Source organism: Protomyctophum bolini, assembly GCF_963924005.1.
Source record: "Protomyctophum bolini genome assembly, contig: SCAFFOLD_159, whole genome shotgun sequence".
NCBI lineage: Eukaryota > Metazoa > Chordata > Actinopteri > Myctophiformes > Myctophidae > Protomyctophum > Protomyctophum bolini.
In genome coordinates, this window is record NW_027665663.1 from 33,939 (window position 1) to 49,484 (window position 15,546).

Genomic DNA, 15,546 nt, shown 5'->3' on the forward strand with positions numbered 1-15,546 from the left:
TGTCTGCCTCCATGTGCTAACGTGCGACGACTTGGATCATGCACAGCATAGTAAACGTTCAAACCTTAACACCTTTCGCTTTAAGATAAGAAAAGAATAAACATCAAATACGCGTCTTGGAGAAAGCACCGAAGGTATTTATCTTATCTGATGTATAGCTAGTTAGCTAACTTTGTCACGATAAAGCTGAAGTAATTTGCATCTTGACTGTAGTAGGCTACCTTGTGACTAAAACCTAAAGCAACCGTTTGCTAAAAGCTAGAGATAACCTAACGGACCTCTTTAGTGAAAGTACAATATTCTATTTAATGTGTCACCATGATGATGGTGCTTATTTTGGGTCACATTTTGCTCAAGATGTAGTAGACATGGTTCATGTTGATGTTGCAGGGCTACTCAAGATGAAGCAACAGTTAAGTTTCCCATACAGATGTTTGACGCATCTGCAAGTCATGATCTCCTGGCTGCAATCACACGTACCTAATCAACCTATTATATAAACCCTTGAATCACCAAATGATGTGACTTGATTTAGTGATAATGGTTGATGAATGTTTCTGTTTGTTGATAGGGTCTATCCTTGATGCTGGTGCGGCCAGCCCAACTATTGCCCCATTTCATTGGCCATAATTTGAGACAGCACTGCAGACGCGCTACTATCTTCCAGGGACATAGGAGGGGACTGAGATCTATGGAGCCCCTACGCTCCATTCAGGACCCTCGGGTTCCAAACACCGTGGCTGGGGAGGACACAAAGCCCCGTCCCTCCCCTGTCATATTGCCACCACACGGGGAAGGGCAGAGTCTGACAGACAATGACGGGGAAGGACCCCAAACTGAACTGTTACCCGGAGAGATGGTGGTCAGAGAGGGCAAGGCAGAGATCTGGTTTCCCAGTGCCAACGAGGTCTTTTATAACCCAGTGCAGGAGTTTAACAGAGACTTGACGTAAGTAAAACACTGATTCAGTACTTGCCCAAGTGGGTTCAGCTTGTCCGCTCACTCAATAGCCATAACCCATATCTGTTAATTATACTGTATACCAATAACGGATAAGATAAACCAAATTATACCACAACCAGCCTGTTTACAGAAATCTGTTCATTAAGAACATGGATCCTCCAAAGCATCAAAAGGAAAAAAATCCTAAAGTCTCTCTTTGAAGTAATTTGTTGAGATGATTGATTGATTGTTTGAATACTTTCTTAGACAGAAATGTAAAGCTAAACTAAACGAAGAGTGTAGTCAACACTTGGTCTAAAAGTCCTCGCGGTCTTGTTTCCATTCGAGCCCTATGTATTCAATTCAGAAACACGACATGAAAGATAACAACACAATTATGTATCATCACAAAATAAAACAACGCTGTATGTACAGAGTGGAAGAAAAACAAAAAAGGGGGCGTGGTCACCTGTCTAATGTCTAATCTGATAGGTTGTAGCATCCACATGTTCGATATGGACCAAATATATGGGAATTGCACGCCATAGATGATGCCATGGTAATCTACATTATAGGTCCTTATGGCATATTTATGTTCTGTGATGCCCACACTTTTTTGACTTGAGAGCTACTTTCAAAATGAGCAGCTCAACAAGTTCTCTACCCACCAAAGAAATGAACCCATTGCTGAAAATAACGGTGCTGGCATTTGAATATAAGACAAATGCACTTGGAATGGGAAATGGAGAAAATACATAACTTTGTAATTCTACTGAAGTTTTTGTGTAACAACAATATTGGAAACAAAGTATTGCATTGTGGATTTGAGCTGACGGTCTGTATGTAAATATGTAAATTATATATATATACCGGTGTGTGTGTGTGTATATATATATATATATATATATATATATATATATATATATATATATTAGGGCCATGTTATGTGGTCTACCTGCATAATATATTATATATATTACCTTTATAATCTACTGGTAGATCGTGATCTACCTTTTGGGCACCCCTGTCAGACCAAACTGGAGGATAACCTTGTGGAAGCCTGTCCTTTTATGGAGGAGGGTTGTTATACATTAGCATAAAGACTTTACTTTAGCACGTACATTAATCACATAAAACCTAGTGAACTGTATGTGTGTTCCGCGGTTGGAGGCTCTGCCAGTGGTAGGTTATATCCGTGTCTTCTATGCCCTCTCCAGGTGTGCCGTGGTCACGGAGTTTGCGAGGGAACAGATGGCTCGGAGAGGAGTGAAAGTGGTGGTGCCAGGCGAGAAAGAGAGGGTGGTGGTTTCTCTATCAAAAGAAAACCAGGAGGAAACGGAAGACGGGGAGACGGACAAGCAAACGGAAGAGCAAAATGGAGGACAGCCAGTTGTGACTGCACATGTGGGGGAGAAATGTGAGGTACAGGACTAGATGCAGAGTGTAGAATCGGCCCTAAAACGGCTTATATTCATTCCTTACTTGTGTATTATGTTAACTATAGAACGCTCAAAGTAGTTTCTGGGGAAGGAGTCACCTCTACACTGCATTCTAATTCTAATAACAGGATGGCATTCACAGCAGTACTAAACATTATGTAAACCTGAGTGAGTATATACGTAGTCAGAAATGGCCAGGTCCGTTGGCATGGCAACCCAGTATAGGTTGGCGTGACTAACTGTCTGTAATCGCAAATGGCAATATATGAAGCTCTCATTGATGGAATGTTTACTGTTTTTAGTGCTGCTGCTGTAAACGTTATACCACACATCACATACATGTGAATCTCATCCAAAGTTTTACAAAAGAAAAAAATATATTTATATATTTTCTGTTCAGATTTGATAGTTTCATAGTGATACTGCAGTATATGACAAGAGCTAATTGCCAGTCATCACAGTAATTATCAGGTGAGTACACACAGGCAGAATTGAAATGCATGAATGTCCAGGGCTAGATGCAGATTACGAGACATTAGCTGGTACCACTTTTTCCTTTGACAGTTGCAATAAACAAAACAAAATCGATCATTGGTACACTGCTTAGCAGCATTTGCTGTACATTTTAATTTAGTGGCAAAAAATGTTGGTAGTTGACATTTGTCAACAAAACATAATGCAAGCATTTGTCACTTTTATTTATTATGAGTTTTATTCCTATTTTGACAATTTAATCCTTTTTTAAATGCAATTCTCTCTCATATCCATGTCCTATTTCAGTCAGTTTGTACTGCTTGTGAAAGTGAAATATATTTGCTTTATTATTCCCTCCACACCAAACGCAGAATGGCCTGTGTGTGTTGGAGGGGCTGGCAGCATCAGGCCTCCGCTCCGTGCGTTTTGCCCTGGAGGTTCCCGGCCTGCGCTGCATCACCGCCAACGACTTCTCAGCCAAGGCGGCGGCCCTCATCTCCAGGAACGCCCAGCACAACGGTGTCACGCACCTGCTCCAGGCCAGCTGCAAGGATGCCAGGTGCACTTAACTTCAACAGTGCAGTCACATAGACTCTTAATTAATTCATTTTTTTTTACCTGTATTGTATTCCTTTTTTGTACTTTATGGGGGTTTTCTTTTTTTAAACTCAAGTGTTATTGTATTTTTAGAAAAGTCTCCTGTGGACAGGTGGTGTAAATTAGCGCATGTGCTAACACACTGTAAACAATGCATCTACAAATTGTACAACTGTGCAATGAGCAGTGTAATTGTCATGTCCATATCGAATAAATAAACATAAACCTGGTTGAAGGCTGCAGCGTACTTGCGGGAAACAAAGCTAGGCGAAGTTCGACATAAGAATGAAGAAAACAAGCAAATGTATTGGCTTGCCAAAGTTAATTTCGGCAGTTCTTGCTGCACTCCCAAGATTTCCTAACAAGCAGAACACCATATCTAATGTCTAACTAACATTCAGACACTCGGAGGGGAGCCGCATCGATTATAAAACAATCATAGCCTCGTGACCATAGCCTCGGTCCCAGGCTTACTTATCTGCGAAAAGAAAAGCCTGGTCACAACGTAAAAGGCAGAGAAGCCATCGGCGGACGTATCCTCCGGAAGATCCGTCAGATGCATTTCCCCCGGATACGACATTTATCCCGACCAATCGCAACACTCGTTTCATTCGCGGAGAATGTAAACTGATTTGCAAAAGCATCAACGTCATTTCCTTGGGCAATACTTCCGCAACAAAAATCCCGCAACTTCTGCTGATGGTCTTTTCGGCGTAGGTCTTGCCCAGGCTGGAGTGACCATGCTTTGCTGCCACATTTCCTCTCCTCCTCCCCTCACTATTCATGTCTGTCACACTCTTTTATCTCATCGCTTTCCACGACGTGGTACAACATTGTGCTCTCCAACCCTTCCCTCACCAGCATGCTGATGTACGAGAAGCGAGGAAAGAAGGAGCGCTACGACGTCATCGACCTGGATCCATACGGCAGCCCCGCCTCCTTCCTGGATGCTGCCGTGCAGGCCGTCGGTGAGGGAGGTGTGTACTTGTACTCCCTCCCTTTCCTTATTGAGCTTCTGTGTAGTATAGGTAGATTCTACCACAGCATCAATATCTGGTAGTGTAGAAAATCCATCATCATTGTTCAATATAATTGTTTAGAATAAACGATACTATAACCGCTCCTATCCAGCAGAATAACAAACGCTCCAAGCAGAATAACAAACGCTCCAACTGATATCTCAAGGTTGTTTATTTCCCCAAGACAACGTGGAAAAACTGCAACACAAATCATAACAATATTCTTTTAAACACAATGAAACATGAATGTCCTTGTTGTCAGTCAATCATGATGTCCGTATTATATATAAACAAACCCAATGATATGTACACAAACAAACGATCGACAGAATTACAACACTGTTTTCAAACAAAGAAAACAACATGTAACATACCGTGTGCGCCTTCTGCAGATTATTTTAGGAGAGCTACGTTATCTTCTCTTATATTCTTTATTTAAGGACACTCTTTTTAGACGTGGGAAGAGCTCCTTGCACCACTGAAACTCAGCTTGTTCTGACTGAGTTCAGCTCACACAGGTGCAATCAATGCTGCCTCACTCTAATCACAGGGCTCTGCTCCTGCATGCCCTTCTAGGCCATAATGAACGGCAATAAAGGACCAGGCACCACCCACAGCATGCAAATACAATATGTACCCAAATAAACATACATATAATGTTCACATATTAATATTATACATTTTCAGAAAGGTAAGCGATAAAATAGAATATTACAAAATAAATTAGTCTGACAGGAAATGGAGAGAGAGAGAGAGAGAGAGAGAGAGAGATGGGGAGTGACATGCAGCACAGGTTGTTGGGATTCAAGATTTGAACCCACAACGTGCTGTCGTGGGTTGTCGTGCCCAGAATGCTACGCCAGCTGCCCGGGGCCTTAATCAATGCAACGTAATTATGTATTGTTTATTTGAACCTCGAGGACCTTGCCCCTTGGCTGACACCCCACAAGCTATAACTTGTGATGCTTTTGTTTCTGTTGCAGGAGATCTCCGTTTCTTACAGGCCTCATTAATAATAGTGGCTTGGAAGAGATCATGTTTGCATTTATTTGGCCTTATAGCTTCAGAATCTGGCTCTTGATCACAGGTCCTCTTAAGATGTCTGTACGGGATGATGATGATGATGATGAAAGCTTTCTGCCTTAAGTAATTGAGTAACGGTTTGCTTGTGAAAAGCAGTGGTATGGAGGTTTCCATCTGTCACTGTGTTTCATTATGGTATGGCCCAAAACAATCAATCCGGTTAAAGTCATTACTCGTGCTGTAAACTCTCACACAAAACAAACACACAAAGCAAAGTACACCACACTACAGGATGTAACCTCTCTCTCTCTGTTGGTCTTATATCATGTCTTTAGATCCAAACGGCACCTGTTTTTTGATACCCGCATCCATGAAGTAGATTCAGCCATTGCTATTGGCCATTGCTCTCTCTAGTTCGTTTTTTTTAGTTCGGTACATCTTTCCCAACGAGTATTACTAATGATTTCTCCAAATTGATTCTGTGGTCATAAATTGCATTGCAGAGATCCTGAAGATCATAAATATATGAGTATGCTTGTTATGCCACACTATATCCTTAGGCAACTTGATCAATAATATTCTAGACATTTCCTGGAATGAGATTCCATTGCATCTCTCGCTCGCCTCCTAAAGCTTATACCTCTCTTCTTGTCTTCTCCCTGCCTCTCTCTCTCTCTCTCTCTCTCTGTTGTCTGTCAGGACTGTTGTGTGTGACCTGTACGGACATGGCAGTGATGGCTGGCAACAGTGGAGAGACCTGCTACAGTAAATATGGCTCAATATCCATCAAGGCCAAATACTGTCATGAGATGGTGAGGGAAGGATTCATATAGTATGTTTATATTTAGTTAGAATGTTTATTGAAGGAATAGTCCCTCGAGATGCAGCATCTCATTTTCATGGAAGGGGGGGGGGGGGGGGGGGGGGGGGCATGAACAACATACATAAAAACATACAGTACACAGACAGCTTGCACGATTGTAACATGGCAGCGTTGTAGATCTGCTATTTTAGCCGTGGCACATTGCCGTACAACTAAATATGAATTAGGTATGTTATCACCCCCAGGCTCTTCGTATCATCCTCCACAGTCTGGACCAGAGGGCCGGCGTGTACCAGCGCTACATCAAACCGCTCCTCTCCGTCAGCGTGGACTTTTACATCCGCGTCTTTGTGCGCGTCCACACGGGACAGGCCATGGTCAAGAACTCAGCCAGGTAGTGGCCCGCGCGCAGTCGCGCACTGTACACAAACACAAACATTATACAGTATGCCCAGACAGTAAACATCCACAGTGTTAAGCCAAAATGGAATGAAATGAAATGGACCCTTATCGGCATACCCGACCCGTACAGCTCATAGAAGTGACAAAGTGTACATGTGCGTGCATGCAGAAGCACATACCGCTAATGTTATGTACACGCATGCTCGCACACACACACGTACTGTACATTTACGTTATAATAGTTGTCCTCGATGGGCTTTCATAATTCAATTACTGGCACAGACGTGGATTAGAGGGTTCATCTCCATCAAAGCATTTCAAATCACCGTAGAGTTAGCTCTTGGAAGAAAAAAGGGAATTCACACACAATCAAATTGCATAATGACAGTGCTCAAATTGTATGTCACGTTGCGCGTCCTCACAACATTGGCATTGTGTGCTTGTGTGTATTGCAGCAAACAGGCTCTGGTATACAACTGTGTTGGCTGCGGGGCTTTCTACTTGCAAAGGATGGGCAAGAAAACGGCCCAAGGAAAGAAGTAAGCAACTCCACCATGACTCCTAATGATGAATAAATAAACTACGGCTGTGGTTCCCGACCTGTGAGGGACCCGGGGGACCGCTGGTGGGCTCTGAAAATGCTGGACATTATGGTCCTAGAGATGCATGTGAATGTATCTCATCATTCGAGGCACTAAAGAGTCACTCCAGTTGACTCTTTTCTTTAGTGGCGCTCGCATTTGGATTATGACCAGATTGTATTACCAAGGGAACCAATAGAGGGGTATGCGCATGCATGAAGCGAATGGGGGAAATTGAGTGTCAAAGTGTGTTTTAATGTTGTTTAATGCAATCGGATGGGACCTTTCCGTTTGGATGTATGGGCTGTCAAGTAGTTTTTTTGCCACTCGGTAGGCGTTCCAGCATAACTTCCGGGTATGATGATGATGTCACGTGCATACCCGGTCTATAATCTCCACTTTCATTCAGAGACCACGGGTCTTCTCATGCAAAAAAAGCCATTTGATTGAAACGTATTGTATGCCTTTGCTTTGATTCCAGTACGAAATACTCGCCCGCGACCGGTCCTCCTGTCGGACCCAAGTGCCAACACTGTGGACTCACGCATCAGGTATGAGAGACACAAACTACTGTAGAAGCATTATACATTGATTAGAAATATATGCAATGCATGCATAATTGAATATATACACACGCTATAGAAAACACAATCAAGTTTTCACACAAACATATCGCCCGTCAGTGGAAACTGTTTCCCAGGATTCAAATTCAAGCGTGTAGATCGGCTGTTTTTGACCGTAGTATGATCGAGTTAAGGCAGGTCATGAATTTAAACCAAAAAAAAAAAAAGATATGGAGATATTACGTTTCTGCGACTCGGCAACAATGCGCTGATGAATAAATTCTGTCTCACATTTGTCTTTCTGCGTGGCTCTTTCATGGGTCTGTCCTGTCCTGTCCTGTGGCCCATAATAGCTGGGTGGTCCCGTCTGGGCAGAGCCCCTCCACGACACGGCGTTCGTCCAGAAGGTCCTATCGGCCGTGTCGGGGAACCCGTCCCGCTTTGGAACCGCCAGGCGCATCGAAGGGATGCTCAGCATGGTGACCGAGGTGAGAGGGGGAGCGCACGGGGTGGCCCAAAAAGCATTATGTTATGCTTTAGCTATTGAAAAAGGGATGATATTTAATTAGTATTAGAACTCGCCCTCTGGTATACTGCACGGACCACCATAATACTACAAGTCCCACAATGCACTGCGAGTGCATTGTCACGTATCGAGGGCCCGCAAGCGCAAGCATGCGTCTTCTCTTCACTATTGATCAGCAGTGAAAGTATATCACTTGTGGTCGACTTTCAGCTACCCCTCTCCCCAAAAATCGCCTGTGTCAGTGTTGAAACACAGTCCGGCCCTCGACTTGTACCAATTTCTTTATTTTGGCCCACTGTGCATTCGAGTTTGACATCCCTGCTCTATAGCCTATCTATAAGCTCACAATGTGTCTCACCGCGAGCTTGTAGATCAGCTATTTTCAAATGGCCAAAATGGTACAAATAACTCAAGTTTTCGAAATGATTGTAGTGGAGTAAAAGTTAAATATTTGCCTCTGAGATGTAGTGGAGTAGAAGTGTTGGGTAATACTCAAGTAGAGTACAAATATCTGAAAATTGTACTTCAGTACAGTGCTTAACTGGTTCATGGCCAACGACGTGTTTTTTGACGTGGTATCAACTAATCCCTCATGGCCAAGGACGTTGTGGACGTGGTAGACAATAATTCCAAAAAAAATTAATAAAATTATCATTTTTTCCCGATTTTTTTGCATTTTATTTTTTATTTTTATGTAATCTACTAAAAACCGGCCGAAATCCGCGCGATCGTGCACTATCGTGCACGCGCGCCGTCTCTATGTGAATCGCGGCAAAAAATGTGATATTTTGGGACTTTCTGGGCTCGATTTGGGTGATTTTAGACTAAGTTATGATGAAGCTATTGTTAGCCTAGCATTCCGAGAGAGTGAGGCTATCTTGTAGGGGACAATCTTTTACTTCTTGTTTACTGCCTTGAACAGGAAGTGATGTCAAGAGATTTGACTCTAACGGCATTTTCAGCATAATGGTGCTTTCCCGCCATCTGGTGGCAGTTTTGGGTGTTACAGTTAAAGTGCCGGATTATATATATATAATTTATTTAGACCGCTGTTTTTTCTTTTTGCATGAAAATGACGAATTAAGAAATGGGGCATTGGCCAGCATTGGCCAGCTTTGGCGACTTTTTGAATGGCAATCGAAAAATGTGAGATATGACCACAATGGCATGAAATATCTCATTTTAAAGAAAGAAAATTATGACTCTAGCATATTCCATTGTTTAGTAATAAGCATTTTAATACACCTTGGTTTTCAGTGAACAGTGAAACCAAGTTGTACTAAAATGCTTATAAGTCAACGAAGGAACATGCTAGAGTCATAATTCTTTTTTCATTGTGAAGTAGAGACATGCATCTTGAAAATGAGATATTTCATGCCATTGTGGTCATATCTCACATTTTTCTATTGTCATTCAAAAAGTCGCCAAATCTGGCCTAAGCCACAAAAAGATGTGATTTAAGGCTGGGAATAAGAGGGTTAAGTAAATGTACTTTAGTTAGTTTACACCACTGGGTCCACGGCAGCAGGCTCTAACAAGCAGCGTGACATTTTGTTCCAGGAACTGGAGGACGTACCCTTGTATTACACTGTGGATAATCTGAGCAGCACCATACACTGCAACACCCCGCCTCTGCTGCAGTTCAGGTTGGAACACACACACACTCACTCATTCGCACAAACAGAGACATTATTCTGCTATGATTAAGTAGCCATGATTCATGATTTCGTCTTGGAGCATGTTAACCCATTTTGGGCGGGAACCCCTTTTGGCGTTTTAAACATGTTATAATTTAGCCATTGAAAAATAGCAGTCCTATACAAGCTTTAATTTTGAGGTCGGGCCTACATGGGTTAAAACGAACGCTACCAAATATGTGCGCACACAGTGGTCCCGCACCAAGGATCTCTGAAATCGCTCAATTTATTCTGGTATATAATTATTTTTGATCTTTTCCCCCCAAATTGAGTCATTGCCAAAAACACTGGGGAGGGTGTTGTAGACCGATGACTTCATGCCTTTGCTGATGCACATGAATGAATGAATGAGGAGTTTCGCTGTGTCTCCCCAGGCTAGTTTCCTTCCCTGCTGAACAGCCCCCCTCCCCCTCCGAACCAACAAGTAGGAGTCGCTAGCACTCAACGACAAGGATATAATCCCCTCCCGGCATCCCACCCATGAATACTACCATACCATATCTGTAGGAGATGGCGCCTGGCCCAAGACAAAAATAGAAAGCCTCTCCCAAGTTAATTTGCCTTAACCGCGTGAATTAGCCCGGATCATCGTATGCCTTTTTTTTAGGAGACCGGAAGCTGGAGTGAACGTGAACACAGCTTTTGAACCATTCTTTAGCTCCATGGTCATTGGATTAACTATTGGACCCGATCGTCACAAGCCACACACAATCTTCCCAAGATTGTCATATTAAACTGGCTTTTTATCATAGAGACAAATCAGGAGAAAATTTACTTTGACAACACTCACACTCTTGCAGGATCTATAAACATGTTCTTAGACCACTTGTAGGATTGCCTCTAGTGGCTCAAATTGGGATGGTCTATTTTCATAAATGAACCATCTTTGGCCTGGCCAAGCCAGATGCAATGGTGATGGGGAAAGATTTTTCTGTCCGACCATTGTTTCCACATGTCGGTCCATTGGTGTGTCTAATCTGCGTGTGCATCCCCTTTCTTTTTTTTAATGGGATGTCTATCTCCTTCTCTTCCCCTCAGGTCAGCTCTCCTTCACGCCGGTTACAAGGTCTCCCTCTCTCACTGTTCCAAAAATGCCATCAAGACAGATGCCCCCCCTGCTGTCATCTGGGACGTCATGCGCTGCTGGGTAACCCTCACTTAAGTTTAAACACACTTAAGCCTGAATAATACGAAAATATCCACTATACTACAAGCTCACACCAGCGTATGACGGAGTATATAAATCGGGCATTAGAATACAATGCAGAACAGAGAACAGTCTTGTTGAGATAATTTATCACACTTTGCAAAATATATGAAATGTTTGTATGCACTTTAAGCATTAAAAGCAATGCTTTGTATAGTAATGTCTCTGCTGAACGTGTGCCATGTGTACTGTAGGAGAAGTCCAATCCTGTAAAGAGAGAGAAGCTGTCAGAAAGTAGTCCTGCCTTCAAGATCCTCTCAACAGAGCCCAGGTCAGTCCACACTCCAACACCTTGAACTCTTAGCTGGGTGACATTGGCAGTTTCTGAATAATTAAGATTTGAATGAAATAAATATTTTCTTCAGCCTCACGCTACAGAAACGGGGATAGGCTCCTGCCCTATGGGCCTCATGGCAAGGCTACTTACTTACTTCCTTCTATGAGAGTTGAACAATTTATAAACTGTTACCACAGATGGTCACAGTTGTCCCCTGATGTTGGGACATGACATGGTTCGCGTGACTTCATATTATCGGTCGAGTGGAAACCTCATGTCCAAAACAGTTGCTTTTAACACTGGCATGACTGAGGTCATTTTGACCCATTTGAAATGTCGAAGTTGATTATCTTTGCCCATGAAGCTTTCAGAATGCTCCCCTTCCATGGCCATCATCTCAGAAATGTTTGACATCTGAAACATTTTCCAAATATGAATTTAAGCTCATGCTAGAGTTGGATTCAAATAAATAAAATAAAAACTGCAAAAGTAACAGATCGAGAAGCTCAAAACATGTCGGGAGTCTTCGCGCCGTGTTTTGAGCTTGCAGATGACAGATCTACTTTTGATGCCATTTGTGTGACACTGACAATTACCGCCCTACCGTAGGGCGGTCATTTTTACGTGGAGAGAAACAACCGGTTAAATATGGACATAGGCGGTTTCCTGCGACACCGTGAAAGAATGTCCTCATGCTCACAATAACAGTTTGTTGTGGTGCTTGTGTATCCGCAGCCTCCAGGCATGTTTCACAGTGAGGGAGGACGCCAACCCCCAGTCCCGCAAACACCACCTGACCCGCTTCCAGGAGAACCCAACGGCCTACTGGGGGCCCAAGGCTCGCGCCAAGGCCGGGTAGATAACGCTTATCTCCTTCCACACTAGTAGACACGTTCCTATATTAGAGCATAGGGTTTGATATCTTCCCTTATATCATGGCCAGTTTGCAAATGAATACGTAGTGTGTTTGCTCATAATTATTCTAGGGGCAATATGCACTCGTGCGTCTGAATAGAACTCTTTGTTGGCACCATCTTCATCGACCTTGGAATAAACGATATCTCACTCCGGCAAGTGAGAGAAGAGAAGCCATAGTCATGCCCTAGAAACCAACTACTAGAGTACCAATATTATTCCATGGAATAAGTTAGAAATGTGTGCATTCAGACTGAAAGTTCCTCTGTACCTCAAGGTTTATTTACTTCACTCCTTTCCTTTAACCCATTCTGGGCGGGAACCCCTTTTGGTGTTAGCATTATATTATGCTTTAGCTATTGAAAAATAGCAGATCTACAAGCTCATAGCGCTACGAGCTTGTAGGTCTGCTATTTTTGATAAATCGAAGAACGACTGACATAGAAACATTTTTTTAAGAATCTGATCTCAGGTCAAAATGGGTTAACTTTTCTGACATCCTATTTCTCTGCATGTCCTCCATGCCCCATATTGCCTCAATCTACTCTTCATCATCCGCCTCATCCAGCGGAAACATCTCCACTGACCTCCAGGACAAGAGGAAGCTGCTTCAGAACAAGCGAAAGAACCAGGCCACGGACGGCTCCCAGTTCAAAAGCCACGCCTGCAAGAGATTCAAGAAGGTCGGTTCCTCTCTCCCGTCTCTCACACACACACACACACAGGGACATTTCTCATGACGGGTTATCATTTGATGGCTACATCAAATCACTGTTTATTTTGACAGCTAATTTAGTTTGTCAACTAAATAAGATTTTAGTCTAGTTTGACGAAATTGTCAATATATTTAGTCTTGTCATCATAGCTTTTTAAGTTAGTGGAAAAAAGGTAGAACATTTGTCAGTTTGTCAACGAAATAAACACTGTTTGATGGGTACATTAAACAGTAGTACGCCTCAGCCACTATTTACATTCCCAAACGGCACCACGTGGCCATTTTAATACTTAACATGAGACGGGCAACTGCATTAAATAGACGAAAGCAACCGTTATCAGGACCTTGGAATACGGCCAATGTGGCCACACTGGCATACTCTCACCCTTGGCTGAACGTGTCATTTCCAACTCTATTGTCGGCGCATGGAAACTAGGGGCTACTAATGATATTCTCTGCCTATCGGGACGTAACTCGGACGGCGTCGAGTCGGGTCTGCCGGCCGTAGCGACACTCGGCACGACGCCGCCTTACGTGGCTCAAGGCCTGTCAGTGACACAAAAATACCATTATCACCACCGTCACAATAGGTGTTAATGACATACTGAAACAGTGAGTATGTGGAAAATGTCCATACTGGGCCCATTGCAGGGTCCTGATGACGGTTGATTTAGCATAATTATTCCATGCGGGTGAATGGGGTGACTCCTGACTGCCTATGCACCACTTAAGCCCTGCTGGTTTAATTATCCATAAGTTACCAAAGTACAGAGCCCCCCCACCCCAGGGGTCAGGTGAGGATTCTTGTTCCCTCATAATTATGCATCCATTGCCTGAAACTAGTAACGTGCACTCCTTTGTTTTTAAAAGATTTGTGGCATTTTTATGCTCTTCCCTGTTCTCATTTGACCCGTCAGTGAACTGTAAATTAATGCATTCTGGTGGATGGGAGATCGCCTGAACTTCGTACAGTTTAAACATTGTGTGTACTAGAAGCTGAAAGCATGCATGATTAAGCCGATTTATAGGTTATAGGAGTTGCACCATTGATACTGTAAAAAGGAATGGAGCATTATATTAAAGTAATTCAGTTGGCTAATGTAAGGGGACAAATATGTTTGGAACACTGAGGAAGGTCTGTGTGCCAAAACACGTTCGTTTCTCTAGTCTAGGTGGACTGCTGCATGTTTATGAAATAAAAGAAACTCAAACTTTGAGTGCGGTTATTCCCCAGACCACTGTGGGCACTCCTTACAGAAACCAATGCTTTCTTTGTCCTGCAGGGAATATGCACATATACAGCAGAGAAATGCTGCTACTCGCATGACGTGGAGGAGCAAAAGGACGGGGAGAAGATGGAGTGAAACTTCATCCTTCCCCCAAAGAACAAAGTCGTGTTGGGTCCAGTGATGTTCTGGACTAATGAATGATGGTTGTATTGAGATGGGGAACCAGCCAAAGGACAGTATTTGGAGTTCTGCCTGCCCAAGGCAGCATCAAGGGGAACTTTCTTTCTTTTTTGCATCATCAAGGGGATTTTTTTTTTTTTTTTTTTTGGTAGTCATTTCTACTGTTGCGACAGTCTAATTAAAGTTCCTATATCAACCCCAATCTTCTCTGGCTTCCTTGACTTAACCCAGACTTCGAAAATGTTTCACGTCAAGGACCCCAGAAACTATATGCAATTTAGCCACCGACCCCCCATCTGAAAATACGTTGTACCAGAAGCAAAGAGTTAAAATTTCGCTCTGAAAGTGTATATTCAAAGATTTGCACTGCATTCAAAACATTTCAAAAATAGCAGATGTACAAGCTTATAGATCTGCTATTTTTCAATAGCTAAAGTGTAACAATGCTTAAAGGAGAATTCCATACTAAAAGGCTTTCTTACCTTTCATTGTAGTTGTTACGTCCCCATCAAAGAGGTCCAGGTGTTATTTTGTGCAACAGCTCCTTATTGGCTATTTCCCCTACCATAAGCCCTAAATGAATTGCATTGAATGGGATGTATGGGGTGTTGTGCTAATTCGCTTATTTCCATCGAAATAAGTAGTAAAGTGTGGCGCTTGGGTTATTATTTACATTATGAAGAGGATATATACAAAAAGATTATAATTTTGAGCGATGGAAATAAGCGAATTAGCACAACATCCCATACATCCCATTCAATTCAATTCAATGCAATTCATTTAGGGCTTATGGTAGGGGAAATAGCCAATAAGGAGCTTTTGCACAAAATAACACCTGGACCTCTTTGATGGGGACGTAACAACTACAAAGAAAGGTAAGAAAGCCTTTTAGTATGGAATTCTCCTTTAAAGGAATTGGTCCTCACCAATGTTCATG

The 15,546-nt window shown here is 42.7% G+C and overlaps 1 protein-coding gene across 2 annotated transcripts; it reads left to right on the forward strand.

Moving 5' to 3' along the window:
* Positions 1–14,612, forward strand: LOC308312216 (tRNA (guanine(26)-N(2))-dimethyltransferase-like). 2 transcript variants are annotated; one of them, XM_080794600.1, is made up of 16 exons: positions 1–134; positions 572–948; positions 2,160–2,364; positions 3,227–3,414; positions 4,314–4,429; positions 6,194–6,306; positions 6,545–6,711; positions 7,175–7,258; positions 7,782–7,851; positions 8,217–8,351; positions 9,950–10,035; positions 11,125–11,233; positions 11,488–11,564; positions 12,306–12,425; positions 13,054–13,168; positions 14,484–14,612. In XM_080794600.1, exons 2-16 carry the CDS (start codon positions 584–586, stop codon positions 14,562–14,564), a joined length of 2,031 nt encoding a protein of 676 aa, XP_080650726.1. In that variant the 5' UTR covers positions 1–134; positions 572–583; the 3' UTR covers positions 14,565–14,612. The 2 variants fall into 2 exon arrangements, with proteins under 2 accessions (XP_080650726.1, XP_080650727.1); XM_080794601.1 differs by having other exon boundaries at positions 6,563–6,711.
* Positions 14,613–15,546: the final 934 nt, after the last annotated feature.